This window comes from Hyperoodon ampullatus (assembly GCF_949752795.1).
Source record: "Hyperoodon ampullatus genome assembly, chromosome: 3".
Lineage (NCBI taxonomy): Eukaryota > Metazoa > Chordata > Mammalia > Artiodactyla > Ziphiidae > Hyperoodon > Hyperoodon ampullatus.
The window spans coordinates 164,615,072-164,634,811 of record NC_136916.1 but is presented as its reverse complement, the minus strand read 5'-3'; the positions used below and the strand labels follow the sequence as shown (position 1 = coordinate 164,634,811).

The window sequence follows — 19,740 nt, the reverse complement described above, 5'->3', positions numbered from 1 at the left end:
ATTGCAGAGCACAGGCTCCGGACGCGCAGGCTCAGTGTCCATGGCTCACGGGCCCAGCCGCTCCGCGTCATGTGGGATCTTCCCGTACCAGGGCACGAACCCGTGTCCCCTGCATCGGCAGGCAGACTCTCAACTACTGCGCCACCAGGGAAGCCCATAGAATATTATTTTGATAAAACACAGAATCTTTATTTCCTAGGCAGTTTACTTAAAAAGTAAAGAAAAACCTTTCACAGGCTTATCAAGAGCAGACCAATAGTCTAATAAAAATTTGTCTTCTTAGCAGATGAAAGATAATTAAATTTTAGTTTTACATAAGTACGCTATTAAAGTTTATTTAAAAAAATCCTTAAAATAAATTTATTTCAGTTTTAGCTAGCTTGACTACACAGGTAAAATTCCCTCTCTTCTTCTCTCTCTCTCTTTCCCCAGCTTCTATATCCATTCATTTTGTCTACTTTAGGACAAAATTACTTTCATTTCCCTAACAAAAATACATCTCCCTACCTCATACCTTTTCTTAGCCAAAATACATCCTACTTTCCTTGATAGAATTGTTTCCCTTATTATTTCTAGTATTTTAATTACATATATTAGTTAGAATGCTTGACTCTTATAAACCTTAATCTCTATTGAAAACTAGGAAGTAAACAATTGTGAACTGTTATACCAGTATTCTGTAGGTTGGCAAATTTATGAATATATTTTATAATTTCTAGAAGCATGTGCTTCTTTTTTGGTACAGTTTTTCATTGTAGCACAAGGCATGTTTACTAACAGATCTAAATATCTTTTGTTTCTCTGTGATAAGAAACCAAAAGTAGATAAACCTATGTTCAGTAATTAATGTTTTAGCATTTTATATTATTCGGAAATTATCTATATATTTAATGAATTTCCATCATTTAACTTAGCAAAACTCTAAGGTTTCAAGTTACCAACGAGATTTGGGTGACTATTTTTAAGTAGACATACCTTAAAACAATTATTTTTGAAAAGTGGATGCCTCGGTGATCAGAGCTTAAGTTATGCATTTGCATTACAAGAAGGAAAAGCCAGTGGATAACTTGGTCTGTAGTCTGATCACAGATCTGACCTTCTACTGTGGGAAAAAAAATCTTTTCCCTAACCCAGCTGATTTTTACACTTTTATTTCCTAATGTTGCAACCTCACTCATAGGTGCTGGTGCATATTTCAAGGTAAACAGTAGACTAATGGGCTAGTGTATTTATTCTTTACTACTACCATTCATTCTCTTTTCTATTTTTGTGATTTAAACCTGGAATAGCCAGTATTTCATAAAATGAGACTCATAATGTCCTAATATCTTTACTTTGATATTAAGTCCATTGTTTAACTTGCTGAAAATGGAAATGTTTTGTTATTTTATGTTTATTAACTCAGTTTAAAATTATTAAAATGAGAAGAATTGTTTCATAACTCAGAATAGGAGACTGTTATCTATTCTAATAGTGTCCTTATGTGTAATGCATCACTCATCTTAGAAGTTCGGTAAATACCGATTGGGTGAAAATGGTTGCAACACTATATTTGTACACCACTTTATTTTTGTTTGTTTGTTTGTTTTGCGGTACGCGGGCTTCTCACTGTTGTGGCCTTTCCCGTTGCAGAGCACAGGCTCCGGACGCGCAGGTTTAGTGGCCATGGCTCATGGGCCCAGCCGCTCCGCGGCATGTGGGATCTTCCCGGACCGGGGCACGAACCCGAGTCCCCTGCATCGGCAGGCGGACTCTTAACCACTGCACCACCAGGGAAGCCCTGTACACCACTTTAAACTTCTTTCTGACGTCCCTGGTACCTAGCACAGTTTGTGGCAGTAAGTGTTTGGAATCTTCATATTTGATAGGGAAGGCAGTATGGTGTACGTGGACTTAAGAGCAGATCGCTAGGGATCTGTTCTGGGCCCTGGCACTCACTGTACAGCCTTGGGCAGGTTATTTAACCTCTCTGTGTCACAGGTTTTTTTCTGGGGACACAGTGATACCTACTTGGTAGGAACATTGTGAGGATAGATGTCAAAGCACAGGATGGCATCTGTCACATGACTAATTTTGGTTAATATCATTCTGTTTCATAAATTAGTGGGGAGGAAGTTATTCCAAGGATTTTAAATGAAAAACGTGTTCCAGTTTGGGTATACAATGCCTGCCATTTGTTGAGAGCTTACTACGTTCCAGCTACTGTGCTAAGGCTTCCTGGGCTGCTTGTAAAGAGCTCCAGGCCTTATTCAGGGAGCGTGATTAGTGATTTGGTAATTCATTATTGCTTCATGGTACCTTTCAACGTTTGGCTGTACTGGTCCTAACTGACTATTGCCATTGACTAATGCTTTCGCATTGGGTGTGACTATAGGCTTACAGTAGAGTAATGATGTGTTGTGGTTACTCAAAGTTGGCACTTTCTGTGTTAGGGATAGAAGAGCACAGAGAGCAAAATAAGCCCCAAACAGTGAAACACACTCTTCTAACAACAATGTATATCGTTAGCATAATTCAGAGCAGGCAGCATTGTTTACCTTGGGTCAAGGATAGGTTAGTGTGCATATATAGCATTCATTCACTTGAATATTTGAGCCTCTGCTAGTCTGTAAGCTCTTTGAGAAAGTGACTCTATTTTTAAAAACAATTTGTGTATACAGTGCCTGTCAATTCTTGAGAGCTTACTATGTGCCGGCTACTGTGCTAAGTCCTTTACATTTGCCTTATTTTAGTCTTAGGACAGCTGAATGAATAAGATAACCCACTTTATGATAAATTGCCCTTGGTCACATTGCTTGTAAATGATGTAATCAGGATACCAGCTTCATGGATGCAAAGCCTGTATTATGTTGCCTGTGCAGTGCAACAAATGATAACATAAAAGATATTAAATAAATGGTTATTGAATAATAGAATAAATGGGGATATGAACTTGAATAAGACACAGTCCTTGTCCTCAAGCAACTTAGAGGTGAAACAGAAAAGTAAAGCAGTGATGAGGGTGCAGGGATAGAAGAGTCATGGTAGCCATGTGGACCTCGTGCCGAGGGAGTCCACAGTCCAATCTGCATCAGCGGTCCCCGACCCTTTTGGCACCAGGGACCGGTTTCGTGGAAGACAATTTTCCCATGGACCGGGGGAGGAGGGATGGTTTCGGGATGATTCAAGCACGTTACATTTATTGTGCATTTTATTTCTACTATTATTACATTGTAATATATAATGAAATAATTATACAACTCACCATAATGCTGATAGGAGGTGGAGCTCAGGCGGTAATGAGGGCGATGGGGAGCGGCTGTAAATATAGATGAAGCTTCGCTCGCTCGCCCTCCACTCACCTCCTGCTGGGTGGCCCCGTTCCTAATAGGCCACCAACTGTACCCGTCTGTGGCTCAGGAGTTGGGGACCCCTGACTTAATGTTAAACTTGTGGGGAGGAGCAGAAGGTATTCTTCCTTGAAGAGGTGGAGTTTGACCTGAAAGCTGAAGGATGAATTGGATTTGGCCAAATGAGGGTGTCGAATGCATTCCAGACAGAAGAAAGAGAAAAATTAGTTTGTTAGACCTAGATAGATGGTGTGAGAGTGATAAGAGGTGAAGTGTCAGAGTTAGAATCCCAATAATTAAGGGATTTGGGTATAAAACTGGACAATCTGAACTCTATCCTGAAAGCTCTTGGGGGAGGGAAGTCTTGGCATGTTTAAACAGAGTAGTTTCATGGTTAGGTTTTTGTTTTGGGAAGATTAATCTGACAAGTAGTATGGAGGATAAAATATGGGGAGGCAGATGGGAGACCCTGAAACCATTGAGGCTGTTCTAATAATTGAGGAGAACCTAGGAAGGTAGTGGGGTTGAAGATGAGGGGATGGATTTGAGAGATATTAAGGAGGTCTTGGTGACTGAAGATAGATGGAAAGTTTGATGAAAGGGTGACCCTAAATTTATGTCTCAGACAGGTGTTGTTCTTTACTAAGATAGCAAATACATGAGAAGGAAACAGATTTAGGAAAAAGTGGCTGTGTTTGGTTGGGGATGTGTTGAGCTTGAAGTGGCTAGAGAGTAGCTCCATGGGCCTGTGTGTCAGCAGCAGGGGCTGAGACACCAGCAGAATGTCAGTGGTAGCATATATGAGAGTAAAATAGAACATCAAGCCCCATGGAAGTCAAGTCTTGCCCTTGGCATACACCTGGCAAGGTGTTGGTTGTTTCATGTTAAAACCTATCTCTTTATTCCCCTTGCTACTGTTGCTCCCCAAAGTATACAAAATTGGTGGGTTATTGATTTTGTGATTTCTTTGTTCAAGCAGTCATCAGCCATGGTTTGGGTATGATCAAGTGTTATTTCCTGCATCTTCCACCTCTCTCTTTCCATTCTGATGGAAAGTCTTGTGTGAGGTTTCCTTGTGTGAGGCTTCCTTAGTACAGCCTGGCCTGGGGAATCACTGTGTGGTCATTCTTAATAGCAAGAGGTAGCACCTATAAATCTCTAATAAGAATGAGGAGAGTGGAGGTTCCTTTAAGCAGTGATGCTTGTAATATTTTCTTGCAAGATGTTGAGGGGAAAAATTACCTGAGATTCATCTTTCCCATTCTGGCCCCCAGATATTGTAGTTGACAAACAGCCTTAAGACAGAGAAACTGTTTCATTTCTTCTAAAAACCACTCTGTGAGTCAAGGTCCTCAAGATAAATTTGTAATAATGAGATTCATCAATAGACTTAGCAAGCTTACCTCCCAGCCAACCCTCATCTCAGTAGAAGAGAAACCTGGTTGTTGCTTGGAACCTATGTTTTAGCTATGGGACAGACAACAGCCGTATTTGCCCAATGATGGGCAAAACCAAGACAGGCAAACAGATAACCTGGGAAACGACTTTCCACAGCTCAACGCTGCCCAAGAGCTGGCTAAATATGGGCATGCTAGATGGCATGCATACGCACTCTGAAAAGGTGTTCATTATTGGATTTGTTTTATTCATACTTTTGAAAACTTTTTATTTTTTAGGCAACCTCCCGACTTCTAGTAAATTACCCAGAGCCCTATCGTTCTCAAATACTGGATTATCTCTTTAAGGTAATGAAAAAATAATTATTTAATGGTATCTGTGATATCTTAGAAACTGTGGTGAATTTCACCAGTAGTCTTTTTAGTACCTTCACAATTCTAGTTTTTAAAAAACTAGGCAAATTACTTTTGGAATAAGTTGCTGTTTATTTGAAGTTTTGCTTTGGTTTTCTCCTCTGCAAAACCAAAGGCAGTGATTAGTAATTGTCTTAAAGTGTTTTTTCCTTCATACAATGAATCACAGTGTTAATATTGTTACTTCTTTCCCCAGCCGAACTTCGGTGCCTCTTTGCATATTCTAAAAGTTGAAATAGGTGGTGATGGGCAGACAACAGGTAGGAGTATTTGTGGAATGGCATTGTTTTCCCGCAATAATTAAACCTATACTTAAACTTATATGGACTGTGGTTTCAGAATATAAAGAATGCCAACATTTTTGATGTTGATTACTGCTTAGATTGTTCTTTATGGTTTCTCCTTCATTCTAATTATTTTTAAAATATTATATCAAAATATGCATTTTTTCCATACAAAGCAGCTTGTGGACTTTAGATTGCTTATTTAGTTGGAGTACTAAGTAGTAAACAAATCCACAGTTTTTTATAAACTAATATTTACTAGACAGAGCATAGGGAGAGTTTGGAATTTTACTGAGAAGTTAAAAAAGAAAGATTTTAATGTATAAAATATGTAAGATGTTATTAGCTTTAAATAAAATATGTGGCAAAAATATAAGTAATTTCAGAGATATTTCAGAGATATAGCTTTTTTGTCTTTTAAAAATAAAATCATTTTTAACCACTAAATTTTCAGTCTTCATTGTCATAATTTTGGCTTTGTGTCATACATGTAGTCAATTAAAAAATTTATAGGTCTCTGGTTTTCAGGAAGAAGAAAATTCTCTCAATGATTGTATATAACTTATTTTTTATCAGTTAGATTCCATTATAGTGAACCTTAGAGTATTGTCTTATATACCCGTGTACCTGTTAGTGACTTGGAAGTGGCTTTTGTTAAATAGATATATCTGAGTAGTGGAATTGGTATTTAATTCATGATGAAAGAAACAATGCAAATGAAAAACAAAAGAAAATCCCATAACAAAACTATCCCTAACTTATTATAAGAAGACATGCATTTTATTGTCAAACCCTATTTTGCAGAATTGATAATGACTGGCCACCTTCATTTGCTGAAGCTAAATTAGAGGTAGAGATACAGAAGCAGGTAGTTCTTGTGAATTCTGATGTTCACCTTTAAGGAGAAAAGGGCTAGGGCCCCTCTCCTTCTGAGGCCCTTCTTAACAAGGGCAGATGTTTGTGAAATGTGGTAACACGTGAGGACTGATGTCACTTACCCACCTTGACACCCTGTAGAGGTTAGTATAGAATTTTCTTACAGTGGGAAAGTGTACTCGTTCCTTTTTTCTCAAAATTCTGTTGTCTTGATTTAACAAGGCATGTTACAGGCTCAAGGCATGGGTATGGAAATTGGGACTTTGGAGCCCAGGATTCACATCTAGGATTGAGAAACTGGAAGCCGAGGTGATCTGAACTTAAAGTTGGACATAGGGATTTGAAAACCCCAGAGAGACCAAATCCCAGCAGAATATAGTCCTAGGAATTTTCAATTATATGAGTTGATAACACTTCTCTTAACACTGCCTACAATAGAAAGTTGTGGTTTTATAATTTAAGACTTTTATGATGCTTATGGTAATGAAAAAATGAAATAATATGCTTTGATCATCCATCCTTAAGTTAGATAAGATTATTCTTATGTGCCCTACGTCAGGATTGGTTCTGGAATACTACTTCTCTGAAATGTGTGTATGTGTGTAGGGGAGAGTGGCCTACAAAGCACCATTAACAGATAGTTTCCTTTCTGTTTTGCTCTCTCCCATTCAGATGGCACCGAGCCCTCCCACATGCACTATGCATTAGATGAGAATTATTTCCGAGGATATGAGTGGTGGTTAATGAAGGAAGCTAAGAAGCGGAACCCTCATATCACACTCATGGGTAAGAAGTGAAGTTTGATGTACTTTTGTAGTCTGTTTTCCTTTAATTTTTAAATTCTGAATCATGTATTTGGAGTATCTATTAATACTGTAGTATTAATAATGTTGTTAATACTACCAGTATGCTACCAGCAGCAAAGCACATGCCAGGCATGATTCTTTCTTTGCTCATATATATTGTGTCTGATATTTATCATACTTCTGGAGTAAGACATTACTCTTCTCATTTTACAGAAGCAGTGGAGGCTTAGAGAGCTTATACCCCTGACTTAAGGTCAGAAATTTAGTAAATGTCAAAATCAGGTTTAGAACCTTATTCTGTTGTTTTTGATTTTTTGTTTTTTTCTTTTTTTGGGGGTGCTATACTAACTTCCTCAACAAAATTTCTCATCAAAATTTGTAAAAGGGCAATACTATTTATGAAATTGTATACTGTATACAGCAGCATATCCCAACTATTTGCAAAAATTGTGTGCTACATGCAGTAGTAGACCCCATTTCTAGGTGAGGTACATACAAAAGTGTTTTTTGGTTTGTATGTGTGTTTGTTTTGAACCTCAAGGATGTGGTGGTCACTGTTCTAGGCATTGGGGATGCCTAGAACAATCCAGCCCCCAATTCCTGTCCTCGTGGAGCGTAGATTCTAGTGGCAGGATGGTTTCTTAAATGGGACTGTACTCCTTGCACTGTTCTCCTGTAGCAGTGCACAGACCTATAAAAGATTTCAAACATACACAGTGGTGACATACTTTTATCATTTGAAATGAATTTGGTTTTTTTAAACAGGCTTATACATTCAGGCTAAATTACATGAGTTAATGAGATCCATTTTATAGGACTTAATTTCAAGTTATTTTAAAAATCATTTTCAACCATCCAATTAAAGGACAAGCATAAGTTTTTCTAAGTTAAAAAAAATGAGGAGGTCAGTGTGTTCTTTCTAAATGGACTTTTGTAAGAGATTCCAGAAATGTTCTGAGCAGTAAAAAGCATCATTGACTTCAGCACATACTTGCCCATTGTGCTGTTTTCAAGGTCAGTTCTCATTTAAATGCAGAAAATCTGGCGTGCTGAACCATGTCCTAACAAAGACTTCACATGGTGGGCCTTCAGAATGTATTTGGCATGTCATTGTTTTAAAACATTCCATTATTTTAATGTCACATTTATTATGTGGATACACTTAGGCATTCTTCTAGAGTTTAGAAAAATAAGCATTTTGTCACTTTGATTTTAATTTTTTTCAGTGGTGAACTAGATTGGTAATATATATTAACAGTTAAGGAACTTAATGTTGACCTTATTTTAATATTAATATATTAGTAAGAGAATTAGGATTTAGAATCTTAATTAGTGCTTCTCTACTCATTTTTTTTGTTGATTAATAATAACTGGGGTATTGGAAGAATGTGGATTATTTGTTCTATATCGTGTAACAAAGGTATATTTCCCTATTGAGTCAATGGCATTTGTATTGACATAGGACAAACTAGTTTTGTTAAATTTGATTACCTGACTAATTAGTCTTTAAATAGCTTCAGGTTGTAAGAAGATGTACTAGTGAATAAGGAATGTGTATGGTACTTACCTCACAGAAATAGTTAAGCATAAGCCTTTCAAAACTCTTTGATTTTGACCTTAGGGAACAAAAATTGAACATTGCATATCTTTTTAGCAGGAGGTGGGGAAGTTAAATTAAATTGTAGGTTACATTTCTTTATATTGGTAAGTATCATTGAGAGAGGTGTTTGTTTTTGTTTGTTTTTATTTCTTTTTCTTGAAAGAGCATTTGGAATTATGGAACCTGACTCTTGGGGTCAATAAGGAATTACTGTGTTCATAAACTGGAAGGGATTTTGAGAATTTGTGCATGGTGTGTAATCTTTCCTTTAGTCAGATCTTTATTGGCCTTTTGCTTAGCCTGTGTTTGTTCTCTTTGATTTATTTTGCTTTGTTTTTAATAGTGCCAGCACTCCTACACCTACTCCAACTTTGCCTCTTCCTCTCTGCAGGGCTGCCATGGTCATTCCCTGGATGGCTGGGGAAAGGTTTCAACTGGCCTTATGTAAATCTTCAGCTGACTGCCTACTATGTAGTGACTTGGATTGTGGGCGCCAAGCATTATCATGATCTGGACATTGATTATATCGGAGTTAGTAATATATTTTTTAGAACATGATTAACCTTTGGACATTTATTTATAATTTTTTAAAGTAATTTGTGGCACTTTGTTGACTACTTTGTGTCCTGAGACTAATTTGTTCTATTGGTATCTATTAACAAATTAACTACATGTCACCATTTATTCTTTCTCTCTGCCCATCCAAATTCTTCCCACTTTAGAAAACTGTACTTAGTATATGCCTCCTGGAACTATTTCTTTGTTTTTGTTATTGGTACTACTCCAGCTCAAATTCTCCTTCTTCCAAGCTTTCCCTAGTTTCTCTAGTTCTTACAACAATATTGTGTTTACTATATAGTTTAATGAATGATTAATCTCATTTTACTCCATGAGTCTTCCGTGGTCCTAAACCAGAGGGTGGCAGACTTCTTCTTAAAGGGCCAGAGAGTAAATATTTTAGGCTTTGTGAATCAAAAGGCAATATTAAGGATATTATCTAGGTAATTATATAATCATTTAAAATGTAACCACTTAAAACTGTTAAAATCCATTTTTAGCTTTCAGGCTGTAAAAAGTACAAATGGTGGGCCAGATTTGGCAAGCTGGCAGAAATCTGCCTACCCTTTTCCTAAATTGTTATTTAACACCTTTTAATGATTTAAAAATGTAAGACATGATGTCTTGTGTTTCTAGCTGGTCTGTTGGCAGGCTGGAGGAATATGTCACTGCACTGTACCCCATAGAGCCTCACACACACTCATAGTGGGTCTCTATACACTTTTGCTTGTTAATATGCTGTCTGTCAAAACTGATTTTTAAAGTTTTCATGCAATTAGCAAGCAGTTATTGAGCTTCTACTGTGTTGCAGGCATTGTGACTATTATGTTTTAGGGATACCAAGGTTAATAAGCTCTTGAGGAGTTCAGTGAGAGAGGCAGACACTGGAACAGATAAATTGCAGTATCACAGGACATGATATAGGATATGAGGATGAGCCAAGGGCTCTAGGAAGCCAGAAGCAAGAATATACTTGTTTTTGTTATCCTTCGCCAGATTACAACAAAATTGTTTGAGAGCTTTCTTAAATGTCAGGGTATGTTTAACCAGTGAAACTAAATGTAGGTTTGGGTCGAACAGCATTCTATTATGGTAAAGTCACACTTAGAAAACGTTTCTGGTAAATAATGGGTTATTCACATCTCTTTTAGACTCTTGATAATCACAAGCTATGGTGAGGAAGCTTCTTTGATAAGAACACTTTCCAGTATCACTGGAGGCTGAAAAGAGTACCTGGAGGCTAGGCCCATCTCTCAGCTGCAAACTGAAAGTCGTGCAAGTTCTCTTTCAACTCTAAAACCTCCTGCTGCATGATTCTAAGCCTGAGAGATTTGTGCATGTTCCATTTATCTGTCTTCATTAAGAGTTTGCTTTTGTTATGTAGCACATCGTTGTGATTCTCTGTGTGCGCTAAAAAAATTACTCCTGTACATTGTCCTTATTAATACTTGGCTTTTGGGTGTGTGTGTAGGGATCTTATAAGAATTATTATAACAATCCCGTGTCTGTTAGGTCTCCAGTGCCTGTTATAGTCCTTGGCATACATTGCCTTGTCAATCTTTGTTGAATGATTGAATGGATATTCCATTTTTAGAAATCTCTGGAATTAGGTGACTTTTTGAAAAATACCCACCAAATGTTTTAAGGTTTTTAAAAATAATATTTTAATTAAAAATTATGTTGTCTTTTAAATATCTATAAATTTAATAACAGGACATTCCCTTAAGTAAGAAAAATGGATTTTCAGATGATAAGAAAGATGATGAGAGATAATATTAATGGAGAAAGGTTAATATTAATGATAATATTTGCTTTCTGACACAAAAACTTTCAATTCTGACATTTTGACTTTCTGTTTTGCAGATTTGGAATGAGAGGGCATTTGACATCAATTATATCAAGGTCTGTACAACTTTAAAATCTTTTTACGTTATTAGTGAAAAATTCCTTTATGGTTCCATGGAAATTAGTAGTAGGAACACCGTATTTTTTATAGCACAGTTATTTATTTTGCTAGTTATAACATAAAATTCAAGCAAAATGTTAATAATATTTATATTCCTGATTAAGGCATATGTAATTCCCTCTACGCCCCAAATTGCCATTGTCTGTAGAGTTGTGTTGAGTTTTCCTACTTAAATATTCATTATTTGTGGAATTATGATAATCGTTATAAAAACAATTGTATCATTTTAGATTTTTAGGACTTCCAGAAATGTAGATTTTTCTTTCACTGTCACATATCAAAATTTATAGTATATAATCTCATTCTTGTTTTCTTTGGGGTGCCTATTATATTGGAGTGTGTTGGATGTTTCTATTTGTGATTAGCCAGGTAACTCAAAGTTAACTCCATGCTTTAGGCATTACCAGTGAAGTGGTGAGAGTGTGGTGGTGTGGAGGTGGGACAGTGGAACTAGTGTAAGACTGAAGCACAAGAGTTGTTCATGGAAAGTTATGACTGCTGTGAGTGCAGGTCTGATGAGAGCAGCAGGGGGACAGCGCAGAAGCCAAGTTAGTGGCTGTGTCCTGTGTAACCCTGTAGTCAGGTGGACCATGTTGCTGAAGTCATGGACTTTCATCTTCCCAAATTTGACATTTCATAGTTTTTTTTTTTTCTCCTTGGGATTATACATGTCTCTTTAATTGTGTTCATTTCATTTGATGGAAGCATTAGAAGAATTAGAATTTAGTTTCCTTTTTCTTTTAAACTAATGGTCTGCAACTAAGGTGGTTATTTTATTTTATTTATTTATTTTTTTACTATTAAGATTCTGTTGCTGATTCCATTGCATTCTAATTCATCTTACCTGATTTGAAAGACTGTAATTCCTGTTCTAAGACTCATCATCAGTGTTTCAAACAGTTCAGACTTCATTTCCTTTTCCCTGAAACTTTAGTTTACTTGCAGTAACATGTCTCAGGAAATAACTTTTAGTTTGCATTTGCCATTTTTGTAGCAAGTTTTTATTGGAATCTGTGTCCTGTTTGTTAAAATGCCTATTGAAAGGGTTCAATGATGGCAGATGAATGTAGGTATTCAGGTTCGATAAGCTTAATGAATATATATTCCGTATAGTATAATAAGATGGCCCCTGGAAATAATGAGGATTTGTTTTTAAGAGTAGAAATAAATACAGTACAAACAAGCAATGTATGTAAAGGTGGCAAGGCTATTATTTCTTTTATTTTTGCTTTTTACATTGTATTTATGATTTACTCTGGTTTTCAGTGATGTTTTAAAATTGCATCTGGAAAATCCCGTCTGGGATCTGAGGGTGGTGGATGGAAATGGATGTGTGAGTCTCTGGACCCTCATTCAGTCCAATCAGAACAGCTTCCTTTTCATTTCTCTTATAAGTAGGGTTTCTATCTAGGCTTTTTAGGGGGCAGAAAGGGATGGGTTCCACAGCAAAACATTTGGAATACATTAGATAAAACTTTGCTCAAAGAATGCTGCTATTCATACTGATTTTGGCAACCTATTATAAAACACAGCTTATAGACTTGTATATTTTGGAGTATTATTTGAATATATACTTACTTAAAGTAAGCAATCTTAGAGGTGATGTTCTAGGAATAGCACTAGAAAAACTAGATATAATATTGCAATAAATGCAAATGTGACTAAGTTGTTCTCCTTCCTCTCTGTAAGAATAAGAAAGAATTTCAGGGTGATGAAATGCAAGATTGGTCTCCTAATAGAGAGCTTGGGAGTCTCAATCCTACTGAATCTTGAGAGTTGGTCTTTATTTACTATTAAGGATCTGTTCAGATTTCTTCCAGAGTGGAATTGATTCATTATTTGCCTCCTAAAACAGCACATTAATTGGAAATTTCTTTAGTTCAGAAAAGTTAGAAAGTGAAAAGAGAGCTTGTGAAAACCTTTGTTCTTTCTTATCTTAATTAATTCAACCAATGTTTATTGAGCACCTGCTACTATGAAGCTGACAGTTCAGAGTGCTTGCGGGTATAGCAATGGGTTTACTCACACCCATTCATCAAGAACTACTTCTGTTTTGAAACTAACACAGTATTGTGAAGTAATTATACTCCAATAAAGATCTATTTAGGGGCTTCCCTGGTGGCGCAGTGGTTGAGAGTCCGCCTGCCGATGCAGGAGACACGGGTTCGTGCCCCGGTCCGGGAAGATCCCACGTGCCGCAGAGCGGCTGGGCCCGTGAGCCATGGCTGCTGAGCCTGCGCATCCGGAGCCTGTGCTCCGCAATGGGAGAAGCCACAACAGTGAGAGGCCCTCATACCGCAAAAAAAAAAAAAAAAAAGATCTATTTAAAAAAAAAACAAAACTACGTCTGTTTTGAAATCTGAACCTCCTTCTCCTAGGTGAAATAATGTCTTCTTTTCTCTTGTTTTATATTTTGGCAATCCATACATTTTCAGTATATACTACTCTCTGATTTTCTAGGACATTCTGTTAGTTTTAGTGCCCTGATGAGTGTGTTTGCCACCTAACGGTGAGGACCCCATCTTGTGCTTTTTTTAGAGTCCTCATGGGGCCCAGGTACAGAACTAAATACCAGAGTAGGCACTCTGTGCTTTGTTCATTTATTTCCTGTTACAGTTAGCTTGTTACTTTTAATCTGGTGGGTGGATAGTCCTACAGGCAGATTTTATTGCCTGTCCTGTGTATACCTATTAAAGACTTGAGGGTAACAGCAGAATATTTCTTATTTCTACTTCTAGTATGGTACAAAATACTAAGAACTGTAATCTTTTCAGTAATGGCAGAATATTTAAAGACATTGGAAAATACTCAAAATAAACTAAGTTAAAGCATTTTATTTACCAAATGGTATATTTAATTTGATCCCAATTTATTGTGTGTGCATAAGAGAATTCATGAAAGAATGCATACCAGGGTAATAGTGGGTTTTTTATGGGTAGTACTGCTCTGATTTTTTAAAAAAAATTTCCACCCTTGCACCCAAATTTTCTATGGCTAAACATATTTTTAAATTCAGAGGGAAAATCCCTCTAAAACATTTTTACCTCTTCGGTTTTTTTTTTCCCCTTACATTCCCATGAAGTAGATTATCTTAGTAATAATGCTTTTTTCCCCCCACATGAGGCACATTTCTATTGATGCATAATATTGACTCTGTCATCCAGGATGCTGAGTTGGAAGACATTTTAGCTTTCTTTGTTGTAATTCAGCCGCTGAAAACTCATTTTTAACCTTTCCTATGTTCTGCTTATCTCTCTGAAAGGTGTTAAGAAGAATGCTGAACTATCAAGGTCTCCAGCAAGTGAAAATCATAGCGAGTGATAATCTCTGGGAGCCCATTTCTGCTTCTATGCTGCTTGACCCTGAGCTCTTGAAGGTGATTGATGTTATAGGGTAAGGAATGTTTTACTTTGAAAACTAACAGTTTCTGACTGCTTGCTGTGGATATTGACTGTGCCTTTGTTTTTGCCTGCTTCTCCCCATTTGATTATATTTTCAGAAGGTAGCTTTCTTGTATTTATTTAACCAAAGCATGTATAAATGATATTTCATTCCTTTTTTCTTTGAAATATATATACTTTGGGAATCTTTCTATGACAATGGAATAATGTACTGGTAACTTAAAATATTGTTTTAATGTTTGGAGTAATAAAACATGGCTTTGTTTAGATTAAGGGGCAGAGTAGTATTTACATTTCAGAAATTATAAAGGCAGTGTTGTGAAATTAGTCCCTAACCCTCAGACTTCCTGTGCTTGGGCATTCATGAACACTTAGGTAAATGGTATAGGATGATCACTGACCGTGACTTTTGTCACATATCCTTAGCAGTATGGCTTTGACCCTGCTCCTTAGGCCAGTTCTGCCTTTCAGCCTTTGGGGCCTTGACCTCACTGGGTTCCAGCAGTATTTTTTTTTTTAAGTGTATTTGAATTTTGTCTATCATGATAATGTATATAAACATTTGAAAAATAGAATACATATATATGTGGAGTTTGTTCTTTATTCAGTGTGAAGGCTCTACTTGAACTATGTGTGCTTTTTTTTTTTAAACAAAGAATTTTCAATGTGCACAAAGTAGGCAGAATAATATGGTGGATATTCATGTTCCCATCATTCAGCCTCCATAATTATGAACCCATGAACAATTCTCCATTCACATGCCTATACATTCCTCTTTTCTTCCTCCTCACATTATTTTGAAGCAAATCCCAGATATTATATTATTTCTTCCATAAAAATTTTACCATTTATCTCTCAAGATAAAAACTCTTTCGTTTCACCATGAATAATACCATTATCACATCTAAATATGTGACAGTTACTTGATATTATCAAATACCTGTTATTGTTATTTTATAGTTTTATTTGATTGAACCTGGATCCAATTTAGATTCATACATTATGATTAGTTGATATCTAAGTCTCTTCTAATTTTTTGGTTCTTGCTCCATCTCTTTTTTTTTCCTTTCATTTGTTGAAGAAACTGGATTGTTTGTCCTGTAAAGCTTCTTACAGTCTGGATTTTACTGATTTCATCTTTGTAAGTTTAAGTTAAACTTAAGTTTAACATGCTCATCTATCCTGTTTCTTGTTAGAAATTGATAGAGGCGTGATTAGATTAGATTTAGGCTTATTTATTTTTTGGCAAGAAAAGTAAAATGTATTTTAATATTTTATACATTGAAATGAGAATGTAATTTTTGCCTTTATTGTTAAAACTTGCATAAATAGCTCAAATATTGAGGGAAAAAAGTTGTGTTGATCTTGAATATATTTGGCTAGGAAAAAATAAATGAAAGTGTGGGTTTCACTGTATCTTCATGAAGAAGTTGGATGTTTAATTCATTTTATCTTTATTGATGTTGGTATCTTATGCAATTAATTCTCCTCTGAGCACTGCTTTAGGTCTATCTCATAGAGTCTGTTTTTTTTTTTATCATTATTTTCTAATTTACTGCATTGTGGTCATTTAATGCTGAATGTATTATTTAATTTCTTTCATAAAATTTCCCAAGGTCTTCTTCTTATCTTATTATATTAGGGTATATTTTCTATCAGGATACGAGAACTGAGTGTATATTATCCACCTTACTGATTGCATTGTTTTGCTATTCTGTATTCTAATTATTCTGTTCACTTAAACTATCCAAGGTTACTAAGAGTGTTAGTTTCCTCTTATTAGTGAGTTTCTATTTCTCCTTTCAATCTCATGAAATTTCTGCTGTTTGCAAGTTGTTGCTGTGTTATTTGGTACATAGGTATTAGTAATGTTTTATCTTTATTATGGTTTGTAACTATTATTATTAGAAAAAGTCATTCTTTGTCTCATATTATGCTTCTTGGTTGAATTTCGCTTTGCATGTAACTAAGATAGAGAGCTCTGCCTTTTTTTTTTTCATTTGTATTTGCCTGATAGAATCTTTGCTCATACTTTTATTCTTTACCTTTCAAGGTAATTTTGTTTTAGGTGTGATGCTGCATATAGCATAGGTTTAGATTTTGTTCTGAAAATCTTCATATTTTAGTGAGTTTAACTCATTTATATTTATTGATATACCTGAAGGTTTTGTTTTCTTTTCTACTGTGTTTGTTATTTAATGATTTGTACCATACATATATATATATTTATATATATATAATACACCCCCACACACATTCTTTTGCTATGTGATTTGTTTTCTTTGCTCTTTTTAAATGAAGTGTCTTTTTTGTTATTTAACAAGTTTTGATTCTATTGATTACATTTATGCTGATACCTTTATACCAGTAGTTCTCAACTGGGGATAATTTTGCCTCCTACAGAACATTTGGCAATAACTGAAAATATTTTTGACTGTCACTGGTGTAGGTGCTACTGGCATCTGATGGGTGGGGGCCAGGGTTGCTTCTCAGCATCCTCCAATGCACAGGATAACTCCCCCACAACAAAGAATTATCCAGCCAAAATATCAGTAGTGCTGAAGTTGAGATCTGCTCTATATTAATAATCTTGGTTCTCTCTCTATTTAGATATTGCCTATTTGTTTACTATAATTAATATTAAAATTATTTTATAACCACTTCTTCCTCCCCCTCTCTCCTACAATGGAATTTTAATAACCAGAGTTTCTTAATCTTTGTGCTCTTACATGAGCATAAGCTTGTATGATCTTGATTTGTCAGCTGCAAGTTGTAATCTTTTACTCCCAGCTAACTGGCAAACTTAGTTTACATTTCAGTTTCTTCCCTCCTTTTATTTTGTGTCAACTATATTAGTTATACATTATTAGAAAATGTAATGTTTATATACTATTTAATTACCCTTTCTTTTAGTCAAGCTCTACTGTTAAGCATATTCAGTGCTCACCTGTAAGTCTTTTGCTGAAATATCTCCTTTAGTCCCTTGAGTGTCAGAAGCTTAATATCTGCTATATTTCTCAGAAAGTGCTAATAGAAACAATATTTCTTGAACTTTTACATGTTTATTACTATATATCTGTGGCCTTTAGACTCAAAGGACAGTTTGGCTGGGTATAAAATCCTCAACTCATATTTTCTTAATTCTTGAGTATCATAAAATTTGCTCCGTTGGTTACTTACATAAAATGTTGCTGTTGAGAATTCTGATGCCAGACTTACTTTTTCTTATAAATGACTTGGCATAATTCTGGTATGTCCAAAGAATATTTCTCCTTAACTTTAGAGTCTAGTACTTTTATACTGTTTACCATTTCCCAGTAAGTAGTGTGCACCCTTTGAATATCTATATTTCAGTAAGTTTTACTTAAATCTTAATTTAAATAATCATCCTGCTCCATTACTTTGGTTTTCTTTGTAGAAAGCCCAGTTACACATATTGGATCTCCTTTGCATATTGTCTTTATTCTATATTTCTCTAAAATTTTTTTATCTCTTTATTTATTAGACAATGTCTAATCTGTGTTCCTTCTACTTTAGCCTTCATTTCTAAACTGCTTTTTCTTTTTAAAATAATTATTCTGTAATTCTCTCACTTTAGTTTTATATACCTCTGTTGTCTAATAATTTCATTTCCTTACAAATTATTAAGTATAACATACAAACACACACACATACATACATACATATAGAAGATCATAAGAGTATAGCTTAATGAATTATCGTAAAGTGAACATACCTATACAACTACCACCTAGGTCAAGAAATAGAAGATTATCAATATCTATAAAGCTCTCCTCTTGGAAATCTTTCTAAGCAGTAGCCTCTCATTTTGCACCAGAGGCAACTACTAATCTGACCTCTATCATCATAGACTAATTTTACCTGTTTAAAAACTATTTAAATGGCATCTTAGAGTATCTATTATTTTGGTCAACACTATATTTATAAAATTAACTCATGTTGATTTTAATTACTGTTTTGAATTCAATTGTAGGAATATAACACAATTTATCCATCTAGTCTTTGTTAAAGGCCATTTGGATTGTTTCCAATTTTTGGCTATTGTGGTACAATGGAATTTTGTTCAGGAGATGTTTATTCTGTGGCTCCCACCTCCATAGAAAGAGTATGTCTCCCTGCCCCATTCATGTTGTGCTTGACCTGTGCTATGTTTGCAGATTTTTGTTTTGCAGTTACAGTACTTTCTGGGGTCTGCTTCCTCTGGGCCCCATTCTCCCGACTGTCTAAATGTTGTCTATCCCTCATCCTAAGTGTTCCTGTCTTATTCAACTTGGATTCTAATTTAAACAGCTTATTCTTATGGTGAGACTCTACCATTGCAGAAAGGATTGTTTGCTACCTATTTCTGAAATAGTTAAGAGTTTAAGTTTGTATTGCCCAATATGGTAACCACTAGCCACATGTGTTTATGGAGCACTTGAAATATGGCTAATCTGAATTTAGGTATGTTATAAGTGTAAAGTACGCACTGGATTTTAGAGATGTAATATAAAAAAGTAAGTTATTAATAATTTTTATATTGATTTTATGTTGAATGATAATATTTTGGATATATTGGGGTAAACAGTATATAATTAAAATTTCTCTTCTGCTTTTTTAAAAATGTAGCTACTGGAAGATGTAAAATTATCTGTACACTTCACATTGTATTTCTATTGGACAAATCCGGTTTAAACTGTCACAGTATTGTGTTTGATCTCTTAGTGAATTTACTGTTTTTGGCACTTGGCCCCAATTTCAAGCCTGTGAAGACATTTTCACTTTAGCCAGTTGTTCTCAATTCTTCCATTCAGGATAGAGTCTGCTGCTGAGGGGCGGTGAGTACCTGTTAGTCCCCTTTCACTTCCACTGTTTCCGTATTCTGTCTGTTGATCCTGGCCAGTCCTGATGCTGCAAGGCTCCTGGGGATTCCCTGTCACCTAGTTTTGATGCAGATATTGTCTGTGGGTTTTTACTTTCCATCATCAGGTTGGTCTGTTTGGTTTCAGGAGGAGTACTGGGGGAGTTTCAGAAAGTGGACTACCATGATCCAGTTCATTCATAAGTTCTATTTTTCTTTTAATACACACATATTTTTCTGTTAAGATA

At 35.6% G+C, this 19,740-nt stretch overlaps 1 protein-coding gene across 2 annotated transcripts in view; it reads left to right on the top strand.

The window, feature by feature from the left end:
- Positions 1-19,740, top strand: part of GALC (galactosylceramidase) — a gene marked incomplete at both ends in the record, with an annotated part of 87,035 nt that overhangs the window by 12,377 nt on the left and 54,918 nt on the right. For both annotated transcript variants that reach the window (XM_079699633.1, XM_079699632.1), the window contains 6 exons: positions 5,006-5,074; positions 5,337-5,400; positions 6,973-7,086; positions 9,098-9,237; positions 11,128-11,166; positions 14,493-14,623. In XM_079699633.1, the coding sequence (XP_079555759.1) occupies positions 5,006-5,074; positions 5,337-5,400; positions 6,973-7,086; positions 9,098-9,237; positions 11,128-11,166; positions 14,493-14,623 (557 nt within the window). The remainder of the gene's footprint in view (positions 1-5,005; positions 5,075-5,336; positions 5,401-6,972; positions 7,087-9,097; positions 9,238-11,127; positions 11,167-14,492; positions 14,624-19,740) is intronic.